Raw genomic sequence first — 16,471 nt, 5'->3', positions numbered from 1 at the left:
AGTTTTGAAGCATTCCAGTAAAAGAATGTCCTCACACTAATGCCCATGTGAGCCTGCACACGCATTACTGTCCTCTTTATTTGAGAAGGAAGAAATCAGGAGTATAAATACGCCTGCCAGTGTGGAATTGGGAAGCAGCATACAGAATTGGCATATGGTTCATATAGGGCTTCTTAGGACCAGGGGGCATCAAAGGAGATTTTGAAGGAGGGAATTTGTTAGATGTTAATCCTCACTCCTGGGAAAGATCAGAGATGGGCTGGATTTCATACTGAAGGATTGGTTACTTTTGTTCAGTTTCTTCCACAGGTCCAAATGATTATGGTAATATTCATAAGCTTTATCAGATTGATTACACACAAAAGTCTTACTCCTGTATGAAGTACAAAACATTAAAACACTAAATTCACTAATAGAGTTTTATTATAGCATGATTTTTCTCATGGTTTTGAAGAATACATACATTAAATTCATAGAGTTTCTCTGCAGGAAGAGTTATTTAATGTATTTACAGATGGTTGTGACAAAGGATTTACCACAGATTCCATTGACAGTTATCTGTCCAGTCTGTGTTCTTTTATGCATTTGAAGATGAATAAGATGTAAAAAGTCTTCCTTCCACTGATATACATTCATAAAGTTTTCCCACACTGTGTGATCTCTTATAACTTTGAAGAGTACAGTGGTCTTCAAACACCTAACCACACTGACTACATTCATAGGGGTCCTCTCTACTCTGTGACCTTTGTACATTTGAAGATGACTGTGTTTTGCAAAGGCCTTACCAAAATGATTACAATAATAAGGTTTCTCACTAGAATGTGTTTTTTTATGCAATTTAAGAAGACTGAGACTTGTAATGGCCTTACCACATTGATTACATTCATAGTTTTTCTATCTTGTATGTGTTCTATGTAATTGAAGACTCCCATGACGTGCAAAGGCCTTTTTACACTAATAACGTTCATAGGGTTTCTTTCTCTCCAGTATGTTTTCTTTTATGCAATTGAAGATGACTGTGACATGCAAAAGCCTTACCACACAAACTACATTCATAGTGTTTCTCTCCAGTATGTGTTTTTTTATGGAATTGAAGATTACTCTGAGCTGCAAAGGCCTTACCACACTGATTACATTCATAGGGTTTCTCTCCAGTATGTGTTGTTTTATGCACTTGAACTTGACTATGATGTGCAAAGGCCTTACCACACTGCTTACATTCATAAGGTTTTTCTCCAGTATGTGTTCTTTCATGCTTTTGAAGAGTACTGTCTTCAGCAAAGGCCTTACCACACTGATTACATTCATAGGGTTTTTCTCCAGTATGTTTTCTTTTATGCACTTGAAGAAGACTGTGACATGCAAAGGCCTTGCCACACTGACTACATGCATAGGGTTTCTCTTTAGTATGTGTTCTTTTATGCTTTTGAAGATTTCTCTGAGCTGCAAAGGCCTTACCACACAGATTACATTCATAGGGTTTCTCTCCAGTATGTGTTTTCTTATGCAAATGAAGATGACTGAGTCGTGTAAAGGCCTTACCACACTGATTACATTCATATGGTTTCTCTCCAGTATGTGTTCTTTTATGCCTTTGAAGATGACTGTGCTGGACAAAGGCTTTACCACATTGATTACATCGATAAGGTTTTTCTCCAGTATGTGTTCTTTTATGCTTTTGAAGATCACTGTGACGTGCAAAGGTCTTACCACAGTGATTACATTCATAGGGTTTCTCTCCAGTATGTGTTCTTTTATGCAACTGAAGATGACTATGACGTGCAAAGGTCTTACCACAGTGATTACATTCATAGGGTTTCTCTCCAGTATGTATCCTTTTATGCACTTGAAGATGACTGTGACATGCAAAGGCCTTACCACACTGATTACACTCATAGCGTTTCTCTCCAGTATGTGTTCTTTTATGCCTTTGAAGAGATGCAAAGATGTTACCACACTGATTACATTCATAGCGTTTCTCTCCAGTATGTATTCTTTTAGGCTTTTGAAGTTCAGTTTGAGATGCATAGGCCTTACCACACTGATCGCATTCATAAGGTTTCTCTCCAGTATGTGTGCTGTTATGACTTTGATGAGTTTCATAAAGAACAATGTCTTTATCACCTTGACTATATTCATAGGGTTTATTTCCAGTGTGTTTTCTTTCAAGCACGTGAATATAACTGTGATAAGCAAAGTCTTCCCCGTACTGCTTAATTTTAGACTGTTTTTCTCCAGTATGTGTTTTTTCATGTCTTAGAAAGTGGGTGTCATCAGAAAAGGCTTGAACACATTGCATATACTCTGAAAGTTTCTTGTCACCATTTTGGTTTCTTTCAATCCTGCAAGGATAATCGGCACATTTAAAAGCTTTACCACATTCAATACACTGTTGAACCTTATATCTGTATGAATTTATTTTACAACTTGTTCCTATTCTAAATAGAAATTAATTATTATGCTTTCATAACTCTGTTTACAATCATGTTTGCTTTTTAATTAGGGGACAGTTTGCATCTACGAAAATAGGTATGATGATAAATTCCTTTTTTTTAAGGTTTACCTTCTCACATTTACAAAAATATTTTTATATGATATTATTCATATTTTTGAAGACAACTGAATACACTGAGAGCTTTCCCAACTCTACTGCATTCATAAATTTTACTATACTGTGAATCATATTTCATTTGCTAAGTGAACTAGGACATTCAGAAGGATTTGCACAGACTTAGAATTCATGGGGCGTTTTTATATTAATAATGATTGTAGAAAACCATCAGTATTGTATACTTGAATCAAATTCAACAAGTATACTCTACATGGGAACTACTGCCTATCTTCTTTCTGATTTAAGGAGAAGTATGTTAAATCTTTTCATGTCTCTATGCTCATGAGGTTATATCAAGGGTAGTGTCTGATACACATAGGAAAGGAAGAATAATTCATATATATGAAATTAAGGTATATGTATTTGTGAGGATTTAATAACCATCTACGCACTTAAAGCTGTGCTTATTTACATTGCTGCTTTTATTTAAAAGTTCTAGGAGAAAGTGCAGTCTCATCAGAGGCACATTGTTATCAACTTGCACATGAAAATTACCTTGCATGTCTTCTAGAACATTGCCAATGTTCTTCAGTGTTATGGTCTTCCCCAATGTATCCTAAAATACAGGACCAGAATATATCTTATATCATTTAACAATGTGCAACACTTAGCTTATTACTTAAGTGCACCTAAGAAATATGACTGCTGTATTCACCTCATTCTTCTTTTTAAATCAAATTGCAGAACAACATCCTTAACCATGGAAAAGTTGTTTCCATATTTTGAAACATGAAGCAAATTCATTTTTACCTATAGAAATGAGGTTCTTGTAGGTTTCCAGCATTACATCCTTATAGAGATTCTTCTGGGAAAGATTCAGCAAATCCCACTCTTCCCGGGTGAAGTTGATGTGCACATCATCATAGGTCACTGCCTTCTAAAATACACCACACATGTGTAAAATGGAAAGCACCACAGTGACAAAGATGGAAATTCATACTTCTTTCAGGGTATAGACAGATGATTCTGGTGTTCCTTACTCTTATGCCATGACATAGACAGTCACTATAGAGGGAAATTGAAAAGCAGAGTCAACTCTGTCATAAGAGCAAGGTCTATTGAGAGGAAGAGACAACAGAAAAGATCAGCACTATATAGTATGCATGAGAAAATTGTATGAAGAGTTACAAAACACACAAAAAAAAAAGTAATATGGACACCCTGGGTATATTGTTCTATTGTGCCTTTAAACACAACACTCAGAAAACAGAGGTGGGTATATTTGTCTCTGAATTGAATGCCAGTCAAGTCTATGCAATCATGTCCAGGATAGGTGGAAGTAAACATTAAGACACTGTCTCCATTGTAAAATTCAGGGAAACAAAGAAATGGGATATAAAAAACAGAAAGGCTTTTATTGAAGTTCTTCTAAATAATTTTCCATTCACTCAAGTTCTGTATTCATTTTCCCGATACCGGAAGTGTCACAATTTAAACTATAAGTCTAATAACATTTTGTAGAAAGGAACTTCACGTGTAAAGAAGTTAAAATGCACAGATGAAAACACTAGAAATATACATGTTGGTCATGAATAATCAACAAAGAGCTGGAGAGAAGGTAGAGTAATTCAGTGTTTTTGCGGGTCTTGAATGGAGGTGGGCACATTTTCCACTACTTACATGGGGATCACAACTTTCCATTGTTCTATGATCAGGAATTCTGAGATCTTTAGATAACCTTGATGACCAGGTACGCAGGTAATGAATATCCATGCAGACATATAAAATAATCATATTGTTTAAAAAAAAATCAAATTAAGCATAACAAACCAGAATAAGTTCATGCACCGGCAATTAACTGACTCAGGCAGTATTAATAAACATAAATACATGGTATCCTGGGAATCAGAGTGATACCCTCTTGCAATTTTTAAAATTCAATATATATGTGAAGCTCAGCACAGCAGCATATACTTGTCATATAAAAAAAACCCCTATATTCAAGGGCTATCACCCAATAATATAAAAATGTATAGAGCCAGAAATGATGCCCCCCTTTACTTTCAGGAATTTGGAGAGCTACAGTAAGGGCTACTTAGACAAGCAAACAAAGCAATTAAAATAGCATGTTGCCAAACTCCTTAATAGCAACTGTTTCTGCTATATCTCATTTTTACCTATAGAATATAGGCAAGGTATAGAATGTAGAGATCAAACCTATAATGATGGCAAAAAAATTTCCATAGAAGTAGGAAGTTGGCTGATTAATGTTAAGCACAAAACAGTAGATACAAGTGTTAGGAAATTAGTTCATGGTATTGAGACTCATTATGTATAATGAGGAATATCATCTGGACAGGCTTCTCCTACTAAATATTCACAGGAAGTTGAAAGAAAGCCACCAAGGAGAGAAACTTGTTCAAATACGTGATCTTTTCTGGGAGGTTGTTCATTCAATCAAGTTCATTCTGACCCCAGCCACTATTGGTTCATGGTCAACAATGGAAAAATTGCATTTTGTCATTTCAAGGATAGACATGTAATGATCCTCATCTGCAATGGTCCCTACACTGTCCAAATGTGTAATGCCATCTAGCACTCAAGATAATCTGTTCACAGCAACATCTTATAAAACCTGAAAACACGTTACCTCCTTCTAACATCAATGGTACAAAATCCCATTAACATTCCAAAAGAGAAAAATAAAGACACAGTGAGGGAAGATTCAACCAAGGCAAGACTGAAGCAGGCAGGACAAACATCAAATCCTGTAGCTCCCTTGTCAGATGGATGGCTTCAGTTTCAAATGACTTAAACGGCCTTATCCTTGCAAGTTCTCATGCACTTGTCTCTTTGGAAACTTCCCATCACTATAAGTGGCTAGTTCTCCATGGAAGTTGTGTCATACCTTAGGTATCTTAACATCTTTGGGCTCAAAATGGAAGCCACTGTGCTGTGAAATCACATTTTTACATGTGTCATATTTATTTATGCTGTGGAACGTTTGTTTTAATGATGCAAAGAATTGCTGCATTGGTTTAGCTCTGTGAAGCTGTGACAGTTTGCCTATCTAAAATAACTGGTTGTTCTAAAACATATTTGAATGACCTGTCACATGACAAGAAAGGACAGGCAGGGCTGCCAGGAAAAGAGAATCAATGGGAGGGAAAATCTGGGAGGAGAAAAGAAAGAAGAGGCAACAGAAAGGAGAAAACAACAGGAGCCTTTAAACCATGGAGTAAGAAATAAAGAGGGGAATACAGAATAAAGATAAAGGACAGGGGGAAATTGTAGAGAACAATTAAGTTAAAAACAACCTGACTTGAAACAAACCATAATCAAGCATTTAAAGAAAAAAAAAATAAGCCTCCATGTGTGGAATTTAATTGACAACTGGGTGGCAGGCCCTAAAGGAACAAGAGAGGAAAAGAAACCACACCGCACCCAGCTTCAATCCTCACAGCTTCATGCAATGAACTCTCACTGTCTCCTCACTGGGCTTCTGTCTCTGCCAAACACAGATGCCTGCAATAATGGTAAACTGTAACCATGGGCTAAAAAGCCATGATCTTAAATTTTGATTCTTTCATGTTCCCAAGACCAACACATTGCTGGTGATGCTGAGAAGTAGGGTTTTCTTTAATGCAATGAACACTAATGAGCTTGACCACAGGTGCAGAAGGTTTTGAATGAAGTAGCTTCCTGTGACTATGAATCAATTTGCTCAACCATCCCTAAATTGAAGGTTTCTATATATGGAGTCTTACCCTTAGGGCACCTTGAAAAGCTTCCACTGCACAGCAATGGCTTTTCTGTAATGATAATAAACTCTTTGAAATTTCCTGCCTGTATTAACACATAAATGCCCTTTGAAGCTACATTTTTATTTTCATTTATTTCTGCCCTACCTGGGTACTTTTACTGGACACCTAAAAGAGTCATCAGTGATAACCATTGAACAGCTTCAATATTCTTTAAAGACATTAGCCTATTGCATTTTAATTTGGTATTACTAAATTTCTAGAGCATAGGCAAAATAAGAAAATGCTTAGAGCTAAAATAATACACTAAAGTCTGGATGGTGGTGACGCACACCTTTAACCCCAGCACTGGGGAGGCAGAGGCAGGTGAATCCCTCTGAGTTTGAGGCCAGCCTGGTCTACAAGAGTTAGTTCCAGGACAGGTAGGATTGTTACACTGGGGAAACCCTCTATTGGAAAACAAATAAAAAGAAAAAAAAATCAGACAAAAACCTAGGCTTTTTTTTTTCCTTTGAGACAGGGTTTCTCTGCAGCTTTGGAGCCTGTCCTGGAACTAGGTCTTGTAGACCAGGCTGGTCTCGAACTCACAGAGATCCACCTGCCTCTGCCTCCCGAGTGCTGGGATTGAAGGCGTATGCCACCACTTCCCTGCGTGCTTTTTTTTTTTAAATCAAGTTTATTTTAAACTGAAATCCTATGATCTCAATAACCACTTTCTGCAATTACATTTTCATGGTCTTACAAGAACAGTTAATTATGTTCAAGTTTCTATTTTTTGATATCTGTCTCAGTGGGTAGACCAACCCCTCTTGATTCTGTCTTCCTTGCTTGTCTTCTACCTCCTTCTGCCTTTCCACTGGACCTTGGGAGCTCAGTAAATTCCTCTGATGAGGGTCTCTATCTATCTCCATCTGTCACTGGATCAAGATTCTATGGTGATATTCAAGATAATCATCATCATGATAGTGGGGCAAGGACAGTTCAGGTACCCTCTCCCCTGCTGTTCAAGGCCCTATCTGGGGACAGCCCTGTGGACACCTGGGATCCTCTTTAGAGCCAAGTCTCTTGCCAACCCTAAAATGGATGCCTGAATGTAGCTATCTTCTTCCCTGCTCCTATATCTGCCCTTCCTCCATCTCTACCCTCCACCTCCCACAAGCTATTGCCAGTCCTTGCCTTCTCCCTTCCCTCTTCCCTTGTCCTCTTTCCCCCAACCTCACCTCCATGTTTGCCCCCACCCCGATGCTCACAACTTTTGCCCTGCAATCTTGTTTGCTTCTAATTTCCAGTAGGATCTATAAATGTTTTTCTTTGGGATCACCTTGTTATTTGGCTTCTCTAGGCTTGTGAACTATAGGCTTAATGACCATGGTTTATGGCTAGAGTCCACAAATGAGTGAGTACATACCATATTCATCTTTTTGGGTCTGGGTTATCTCATTCAGGATAGTGTTTTCTATTTCCATCCATTTGCAAGCAAAATTCAAGATGTTCTTGTTTTGTACAGCTGAGTAGTACTCTAATGCATATATATTCCACACTTTATGTTCTAATGGGAATACACCAAGTCTAGCTCGACCAGGTCTGAATGAGCATGTGATCAAACTGGACTCTTTGATTGTGGCTGACAATGGGGCTGACTGAGAAGCCATTGAAAAAGGCACTGGGGCTTCATTTTACCACATGTTCTGGCTTTCTGGGACCCTAGTCTACATGAATGCACAGGTTCCTAGGCCTAGATGTAAGGGGGGGTGGCCTTGTACTTCCCAAAAGGCAGGTTTCCCTTCCCTCCCTCAAGCAAGGTGGGAGAGGGAAGACTGTTGCAGGAGCTCCTCCCGCTCCTTCAGCCAATAGCCGCTGAGATACCAGCCCGTTGGGGCGTGGTCTCTCTCCCTTTAAAAAAGCAGTCACTTCCCTTCTTGCTCTCTCTTATATCCTGCTCCACTTCCAGCGACTAGACTCCCTTCCTGATTGTGCAGAGGGCTGTTGTCTGGGACGGTGATCTGTAAGTTTTTTCCCCTTTAAATAAATAACCATTCTATTAATCATAATTCCAAACTGTTGTGGGATTGTTGTGACTTACACCTTTGCCTTCAGAAGACAGGGTGTGGGGGAATTGGAGAGGACTGGGAAGAGGGAAGGTGTAAATGATTGAATGGAAAAAGAAAACAAAACTTGATATCTTCCACATTCTGGCAAAAGTCATCATTCCTATATTCTACTGACAAACAAAATCAACTTTTGTGTTGTAATTGTTTGTGCTGCCTGCTTTTATGCTATTGTGATTAAATCCTCAAACTGAAATCATTTCATTCAGTAAAGGGGATTATTTCATTGATTGTGTCAAATCACATTCAATCATCTTGGAAGTGTAGGAAAAACTGCAAGCTAACAATTGAATGCAAAACACATTTGCAAAGCCTATTTACAGCCTTCCTCTCTTGCCTAGTCTCTACTTCATGCTCAGATGCTCCATATCCAAGCACAGGTCCACCTTCTTAGGGGCTTCCTACATCAGTCAGTAATCAATGCAATCTATCACAGACACAGCAGTTTCTGGCTATTATGAACAGAGTCAAGCAAGTATCCATGTGGTAGGAGGGAAGAGCATGTTTTGGGAATATGCACAGAGTGGGACACCTGGGTCTTGGGTAGATTGACTTCCAATATTCTGAGGATTGCATAATGATTTCCACAGTGGCTGGACAAGTTTGCACTGCAAGAGCAATGAGTTCCCTTTCACCACATCCTTGGAGCCTTAGCTGTCACTTGTGTTGTTGAACTTATCCTTTCTGTCAGGTTTATGATGAAATCTCCCAATGGCTAATGATAGTGAACATATTGTTAAATGTGTCTCATCTATTTTAGATTCTTCTATTGAGAATTCTGTTTAGAGGTGTACCCCATTATATTTGAATTATTTGGTTGCTGTCTTGTTGCATAACTATTTTTCATCCTGAGTGAGGCAACCCAGAAGCACATAAGCCAACATGGTTTATAAGCGGATATGAGCAGGTAAGTAAAGTACAACCAAAGTAATCACAGTCAATCACAGTACAAGCCATAGATGCAGAAAGGCTAAGTAACAAGAAAGGCTCTGGGGGACATGCATGGATTTCTTTGTGAAGACAGAATAGAATAGATTTTGTGGGTGCACTGGAGACAGGTGGGGATGGGAACAGGAAAGATCGAGTAAGCAAGGGACAGAGATGAAGAATAGGAAAGAGAGATGACAGGAATAATGGAGCTGTTTGCAGGAGATGTGGAAACAGTATACTGCAAACTTCCAGAACTACAAGAAAGACACTATTGAAGATTGCTACTAGTGAGGAATGCAGAGACTGAACCAGCCTTGTTCTGTAAATACATACGGCTCCCATTGGTGGGATTGGGTGAGAACTACACTTGTTCTGCTAGCAAGATACACTGGGGGAAAGGTGCCTCAGAGTTTATGAAGGGAACAACCAATGATGGTCTAACATTTAGTCCAAGCTGTGAGAGGAAGCCAATGTCTGATACTGCAGGATGGCCAGGAACCAGAACTTGATGGCTTCCAGAATTGGGGTAGAACCAAATACAACTAAACAAGAAAAAAGAAATGAAATGAGTCACATCTAAAATCATAGATTGATTCCCAGCACAAATGTCACCAGAGAGAATTCTTCCAGAAGCTGATGGTTACACATGCAGAGATCCCTACCTAAACCTTACCTTGAGTTCTTGGAATCCTATGGAAGGAAGGTGTAAAAATTGTAGCATCTGGAGGGGTTGAGGAACCCAGGAAATCCAAAGCTGCAGAATCAACAAGTCTTATAGTGTCTCAGACAAAATGAAGTGACAATAATGGAACATGAACAGCTCTGTATCTACCCTGTGCATGCATGCTTTGGTTGTTAGCTTGGGGTGTTTGTGTGATTACTAACTGTAGAACTCTTGGTGTCTCTTACTCTTGCCAATTTTTGTGACCTTTTCCTTCCTATTAATTTTCTTTGTCCAGTTTTGATAAGGGATTTTACCTAGATTTTTTGAACCTTTTTATGAAGGGTTTCTTTGATATCCCATGGAGGCTTTCTATTATGTGACAGATGAAAAGGGAGCAATCGACCTGGGGGAATGAGGACTGGGGGAAACTGGAAGGAGTGGAGGAAGTGGAAGCTGCAGTCAACATGTATTGTATGAGAGAAGAATAAATAAAACAGAAGAGATAAAAATGCATTTAGTCTGAGTTCTTTGATCTTCATAATCTGTAATAACCCATATAGCATAAATATTCCAAAACTCTTCTTGATTGAATTCCAGTCAACCTCTTGTCTGACACCTCTTGAGATTTCAAGTAAAAAATGAAGGATTTTCAACATGCAATGGCATAGGACAAACTCCCATTCAGAAAAAGTAATATAGTTGAGCTTCATCCCCAAATTCAACCAGAAAATCCTTGCTCATGTGCATATCATCCCAGCCAGAAGAACAGGCAGGCAGTCCACCAGTCTATGAAACTAACACACTCACTGCATTCCCAGACACAATCCCCAACCAACTCTACAGTTACCACAACCTACACATTGGGTGGAAAGTCTCTGCTCAAGTACAGCACACACCACATGAAGAACAAGTAGATAAACTGAAGGAAAAGACCACATGCTGGACCAGAGGCCATGGCAACCATCAAAAATTCACATAGACTTCCTCCATTCTTTCAAAAACCCTCAACACTAAACCAGAAACCCACTCTTCTCATCATGTCTGTATTGTAGCTTCCAAACTGGGTGGAGACCCCTGGCTGAAAGGACAAACCACCTGCCAGAATTCCATGTAGGCCACCAGCCCACAGACCTCCCCAAATCTTCCCTACACCCTCAACACTTTCCCCAAGTTCCCCTTCTTTTCTGTTTTCAGTACTAACCTCCTTAGGCTCATAATCCATGCTATAATAGGGCTACACATACTGCAAGAATTTCAGTCCCAAAATTGGTGTAGTGCATGTACTGACTTTTTGGGAACCTAGTCTGTTTGGGTGATACCTTGCTCAGGCTAGATACAGTACGGAGGGTTGTAGAATTCCCCCATTCAGTGTGCCTATGCCTTACTCTCTCTGAAATTTGAATAGTGGGTTGGGAGGGTATGTGGAGTCAATAAGTGGAGCAGAGCGAAGAGAAACTTTGATTGGTATGTATAAAGGAAATAGATAGATCGTTTTCTTATTAAAAAAAATAAAGTACCAAAAGACCTTTAAAAAGAACGTCAGTGCCGGGCGGTGGTGGCGCACGCCTTTAATCTCAGCACTCGGGAGGCAGAGGCTGGCGGATCTCTGTGAGTTCAAGACCAGCCTGGTCTACAAGAGCTAGTTCCAGGACAGGCTCCAAAACCACAGAGAAACCCTGTCTCGAAAAACCAAAAAAAAAAAAAAAAAAAAAAAAAAAGAACGTCAGTTCAACCCTATGCCACACAGACTAGATTACCAGAGAACAAACAGAAATCAGGGAAGGAAAAACCCATCCAACTAAGACAAACTGAGAGATTGGCACTTAAACCACAATCTTAAGCCCAAATTTTTGGACCAAAGGAAAGAACACAATCAACAACAGACAGAGCAATGTGTCGCTACCAGATTCCAGCAATTCTACTGCACCATACCCTGCAAATCAAAATGACTCTGAAATACCATCTCACACTTGTCAGTATGGCTTAGATCAAAAATGTCAATGATTGCTTAGGCTGGAGAGGATGTTGAGAAAGGGGAACACTCATCCATTGCTAGTGGGAATGCAAACAACCACCCTGGAAATTATTGCAGTTTCTCAGAAATTTGGGAATCAACCTACCTCAGGGCAAAGGAAACAATTCTTGGGCATATACATAAAAGATGCACAACCAAATAATTCTATATGAATATTTCAGTATAGAACATTTCAGTAGGTATTTTCAGCCTCTCAACACTTATTCATGACAGCTTAGATCTTTGTCCTGAAAGAAAGAAATTGCACCCAAAGTGAATTAAAAGTAAAACTAAGTTTCTGTTTCAGTGAAGGAACTGTTTAATGCAAACGCTTCTGAAAAGTCATCTGATGATATCACATCAGATACTGATGATGAGGTAAAATTTAAAAGAGAGGTTCCTGATAATGAGGTGAAATCAAAAAAGGGACTTCTAAGTGTCCTGATTCAGATTTCCTCTATTATCTATTGAAGGCGTAAGTTATAAACAATGCCACACCAGTTTGGAATTATGATTAATAGGGTGGTACTCATTTAAAGGGGAAAACACTTACGGATCACCATCAGCACTCTGCGCAACCAGGAAGGGAGTCTAGTCGCCAGCGGAGCAGGAAGTAAAGAGAGAGAGGAGAGGGAAGTGGCCGCTATTTTAAAGGGAGAGAGACCATGCCCCAATGGGCTGGTATCTCAGCGGCAATAGGCTGGAGGAGGGGGAGGACCTCCTGTAACAATCTATGAATTTTGAAGAACTGTCTTGTAAATGATCTAAGACAGTTGAAAAATAGAGACTAAGGGGCTGAGGAATCTGATAGACTCTTTAAACAAAAAACTGGAAGCAGCCAGGCGATGGTGGCGCATGCCTTTAATCCCAGCACTCGGGAGGCACAGGCAGGCAGATCTCTGTGAGTTCGAGACCCAGCCTGGTCTACAGAGCTAGTTCCAGGATAGGCTCCAAAAGCCACAGAGAAACCCTGTCTCTAAAACCAAAAAAAAAAAAAAAAAAAAAAAAAAAACAAAACTGGAAGCAGTCCAAATTTTTCCTGGCCAAAAAAAAAAAAAAAACTCACGAATGATTTCAAAAAGGAGTTCATGGAGTGCTCAAGAAAGAGCATTCCCTCACCTTCTACCAGAGAAGAGACAGATTTAGATTCTCCAGAAGATTATTTATTAAAGAAAGAAAATTTCTTAGAATCTTTATGGTCCAAGGCCTGCAAATTTTTAACAGACTTTGAGTATTAGCCCATTAGGTGGAAGTATTAAGAGAGGATCCAAGTAAGAAGTAATTCAAGGATGTAATATATTTCTGTTATAGAACATCAGGATGCTCAAGGAAATGTTCTGAGAATTCACATGTCTTTACCTTTTACACAACTTAAAGAATTAAAAAATGCTGGTTCTCAATATAGGCCAAAAACTCTATTTATTCAAACAATTTTGTAGACAGTTAGCAGTTGAAGCTTTGCCTCCTGTGGATTGGAAAAAAAATGGCTAGAGCTTGTTTGTCTGGAGAAGATTATGTATTGTGGAATCATAATTCCATGAGTATGTCAACTTAGAGCTAATATTAACAAAACACAAAACATGCCTGTCTGGGGATGGAGAGGGCTCAGTGGTTGGGAGCTCTTCCAGAGGACCCAAGTTCAATTTCCAGCACCCAAGGGGCAGCTCAAAACTGTATGAAGATCCAATTGCAGGGGATCAGACACCTTCACACCAATGCACATAAAATAAAGTTAAATAAACCAAAAATAAATTAACAATGCCTGTTAAGTTTGACATGCGAGCAGGAGAAGATGATTATAAAGATTTAGATAATCAGTTGAAATTTGATGTGGCAGTATATGCTCAACTTAATATTCCATCAAAAAAAGGCCTTGTATAAATTACCTGGCACTGGAAAGAAAACAGAAGAATTGTCTAAGATAAAACATAAACCTGATGAATTGTTTCAAGAGTTTGTTTCTCAATTGATGACAACTGTAGGGAGATACTTAAGAGATTCAGAGACTGAATATTACTTGAAAACAGTATATATGCTGTCCAAGAATAAACTTGGAGCTGTTTGGTACTGGACTTCAATCCTATAGCCTTCAGTGGTCTAACCTATGATTGTGTCTTCATTTCTCTTGATCTAAATTTTCCTCAGTCTCAGTGTCCTTTCCCAGGGAACCCTAATTGAATTCTGCTAGATGGACCATATGGGGTATTCTACCAAGCTTAAACAAAATTGACTACAGGTTCTGTATGATGTTGCCCTGAGATAAGGAATTTTGTTGCATATGCCTTCTATAAATTAAGAGATTAGCTGGATACATTCTACACTGTAAGGTACATTGCTTGGCTTTCAATGCAGAACAAGGACCTTCCCTTTAATGGTGTAAAATCCATGAAAATCCCCTTTTCACCACTAGACTGTCATCTGAAATTACCTAATGCTTTTCTTTTTTTCATTCCTTTCTATGTGTTTCTTTTTCACTGTAGACCTAAAGCAGTCAGCAGCAATAACTATTCAACAGAAATAATATTTTTTTCTAAGAAATCAGTCTATTACTTTTTAATTCTGCCTTAACAACCTTCTTGGCACATGGAAATATTAAGAAAGATTTGTGGCCAAAAGATCACAAAAATGATCTCTAGGAAATGTTTTATAAATTCTTCAAGCACCTGTAGTTACTTACCAGATGAATATCATCTAATAGAGCCACAAGGAATGAGGCCAGGCTTGGGCTGGAGGAACCAGAGCTAGATGAGGCTATGAAAGCTTATTGAGAGAAATCAGAATTTTTTTTTAAATTGTATTTTCATTTTTATTTTTTTATTTTTTATTTTTTTAAGAATCTCCACATGAAGTTTATTATCATAAACAGTTGATAATAATAATTTCCAAGGACTAGAGATTTACATTACATTGTTAAATGAGAATACCTTGAACAAGATTAGAAATGTATGTACAGCATGTTTTAACAAAATTAGCCTTAAATTTATATTAAGACACAAAATTTTTATTCAACATGTGAAAGTCCAATCCAATGTAAAATATTTAAAACTAGTAGTTGCTTTTTATTTTATTTTTTAAATTTATTTATTTATTAAGGATTTCTGCCTCCTCCCTGCAACCGCTTCCCATTTCCCTCCCCATCCCAGCAATCAGAATTTTTATATATTTATCAGAATCAGAAGTTATTTGCAATTTCTAGGCTCAATACAGTTGTAGTTCCCTGGATGCCATGAAGATTGTAAGCTATACAGGGAATACAAGTTCATTGTCTCAGACCAGTTGCCCTGTAAAGCTTCCAAGCTTCCTTGACTACTAAGGGATTATAGAGAGAAACACAAATTAGCCTGAATGCCTCTGTGAGTGAGTCCATCAATCTGTCAGGAACTGGAAGTCACGCTGTGCCCCAGTAGCCATTGACTTAACCTGAAAACCCTGAGACACAGATCTCTCAGGAAAGACAGGACAAATCACCTCCTTTTTGCCCACTAAAATCCTATGACCTTGACCTTCACTGCCTGCAGTTAACATTCCGGGCTTTGAGGTCCTACAAGAACAGTCAGTTATGCACTGTGTAGAGCTTTCCGTGACTTTTGGATTTTTTCTATCTAAAGTTTTGATATCTTCAAAATTCTTCCAAAGTCCATATTTCCAAGTCCATTGCAGCAACAAAATCCCTTTTGAGGTACTATTTTTTTGTTGCTACTTTCATCTCTGTTGCTGTGATTAAATTACCTAACCAAAAGAAACTCTGGAAATGAACGGGTTTATTTGGTTGTTATGCCTAAGTCAGAGTCCACCACTGTGGAAGTTTAGTATCAAAACTCAAGTTAATCACTGAAGGCAAAACATGCAGAACCATTGTTACCTAATTTTCTCTTTTGCCTTGTCACTGTCTTCTGCTCAGCTAGCTCTCTTCATCAGCCCAGGCCCACTTGCTTAGAGATACTGCCAACTCAGTGGAAGATCTTCCAACATCAATCGTCAATCAACACAATGTCTTTCAGACAGAAACCAGACATTCTGATCTGAGCACATGGTTAATTGTTTTGCCCTCAGATGAACCTTGGCTTTGTCATGTTGACAGCTGAGGCTAATAAGCACACAGACACAATAATATATTAGAAGATTTTAGAGAATCAAAGACAATGTATTAGTCTACTCAATGAGCTAAACAGCAAAGACTCAAACATGAAGATAGCCACAACTAGAAAGCACAGACATGCCAGGAAATGGAAAGGGGCAAGCATCTAAGATCAACAAGAGAAAACTAAAACTGTTTATCCCGGAAACTGTTATAAATTAACAATTAAGGATCAAATAGCATAACCAATATTCAGAATACAAATTGGTGAAGGTCTATAATTTTCAAGAAAATGAATGATGTAATAAGTTTACAGTTCAAAAAAAATCAAAAGTATAGATGGCACCATTATAGAAAAAGACACA

General features: G+C 38.5%; 1 protein-coding gene across 6 annotated transcripts in view; it reads right to left on the bottom strand.

The window, feature by feature from the left end:
- Nucleotides 1–338: 338 nt before the first annotated feature.
- LOC121434760 (zinc finger protein 431-like) overlaps nt 339–16,471 on the bottom strand; it is a 29,492-nt gene continuing 13,359 nt past the window's right edge. For 3 of the 6 annotated variants that reach the window (XM_041633720.1, XM_041633721.1, XM_041633717.1), the window contains 3 exons: nt 3,362–3,488; nt 3,107–3,167; nt 339–2,342 (listed from right to left, as the gene is read on the bottom strand). In XM_041633720.1, the coding sequence (XP_041489654.1) occupies nt 965–2,342; nt 3,107–3,167; nt 3,362–3,395 (1,473 nt within the window). In that variant the 5' untranslated portion in view covers nt 3,396–3,488 and the 3' untranslated portion in view covers nt 339–964. Of the gene's footprint in view, nt 2,343–3,106; nt 3,168–3,361; nt 3,489–4,231; nt 4,290–16,471 lie in introns of all 6 variants that reach the window. The other 3 variants (XM_041633716.1, XM_041633718.1, XM_041633722.1) reach the window with 3 other exon arrangements.

The sequence above is a fragment of the Microtus oregoni genome, unplaced genomic scaffold (assembly GCF_018167655.1).
Source record: "Microtus oregoni isolate MIOR12 unplaced genomic scaffold, Mior012 000044F_ref0000062, whole genome shotgun sequence".
NCBI lineage: Eukaryota > Metazoa > Chordata > Mammalia > Rodentia > Cricetidae > Microtus > Microtus oregoni.
Note: the sequence above shows the minus strand (reverse complement) of the source record. Positions and strands in the feature narration are given on the sequence as shown.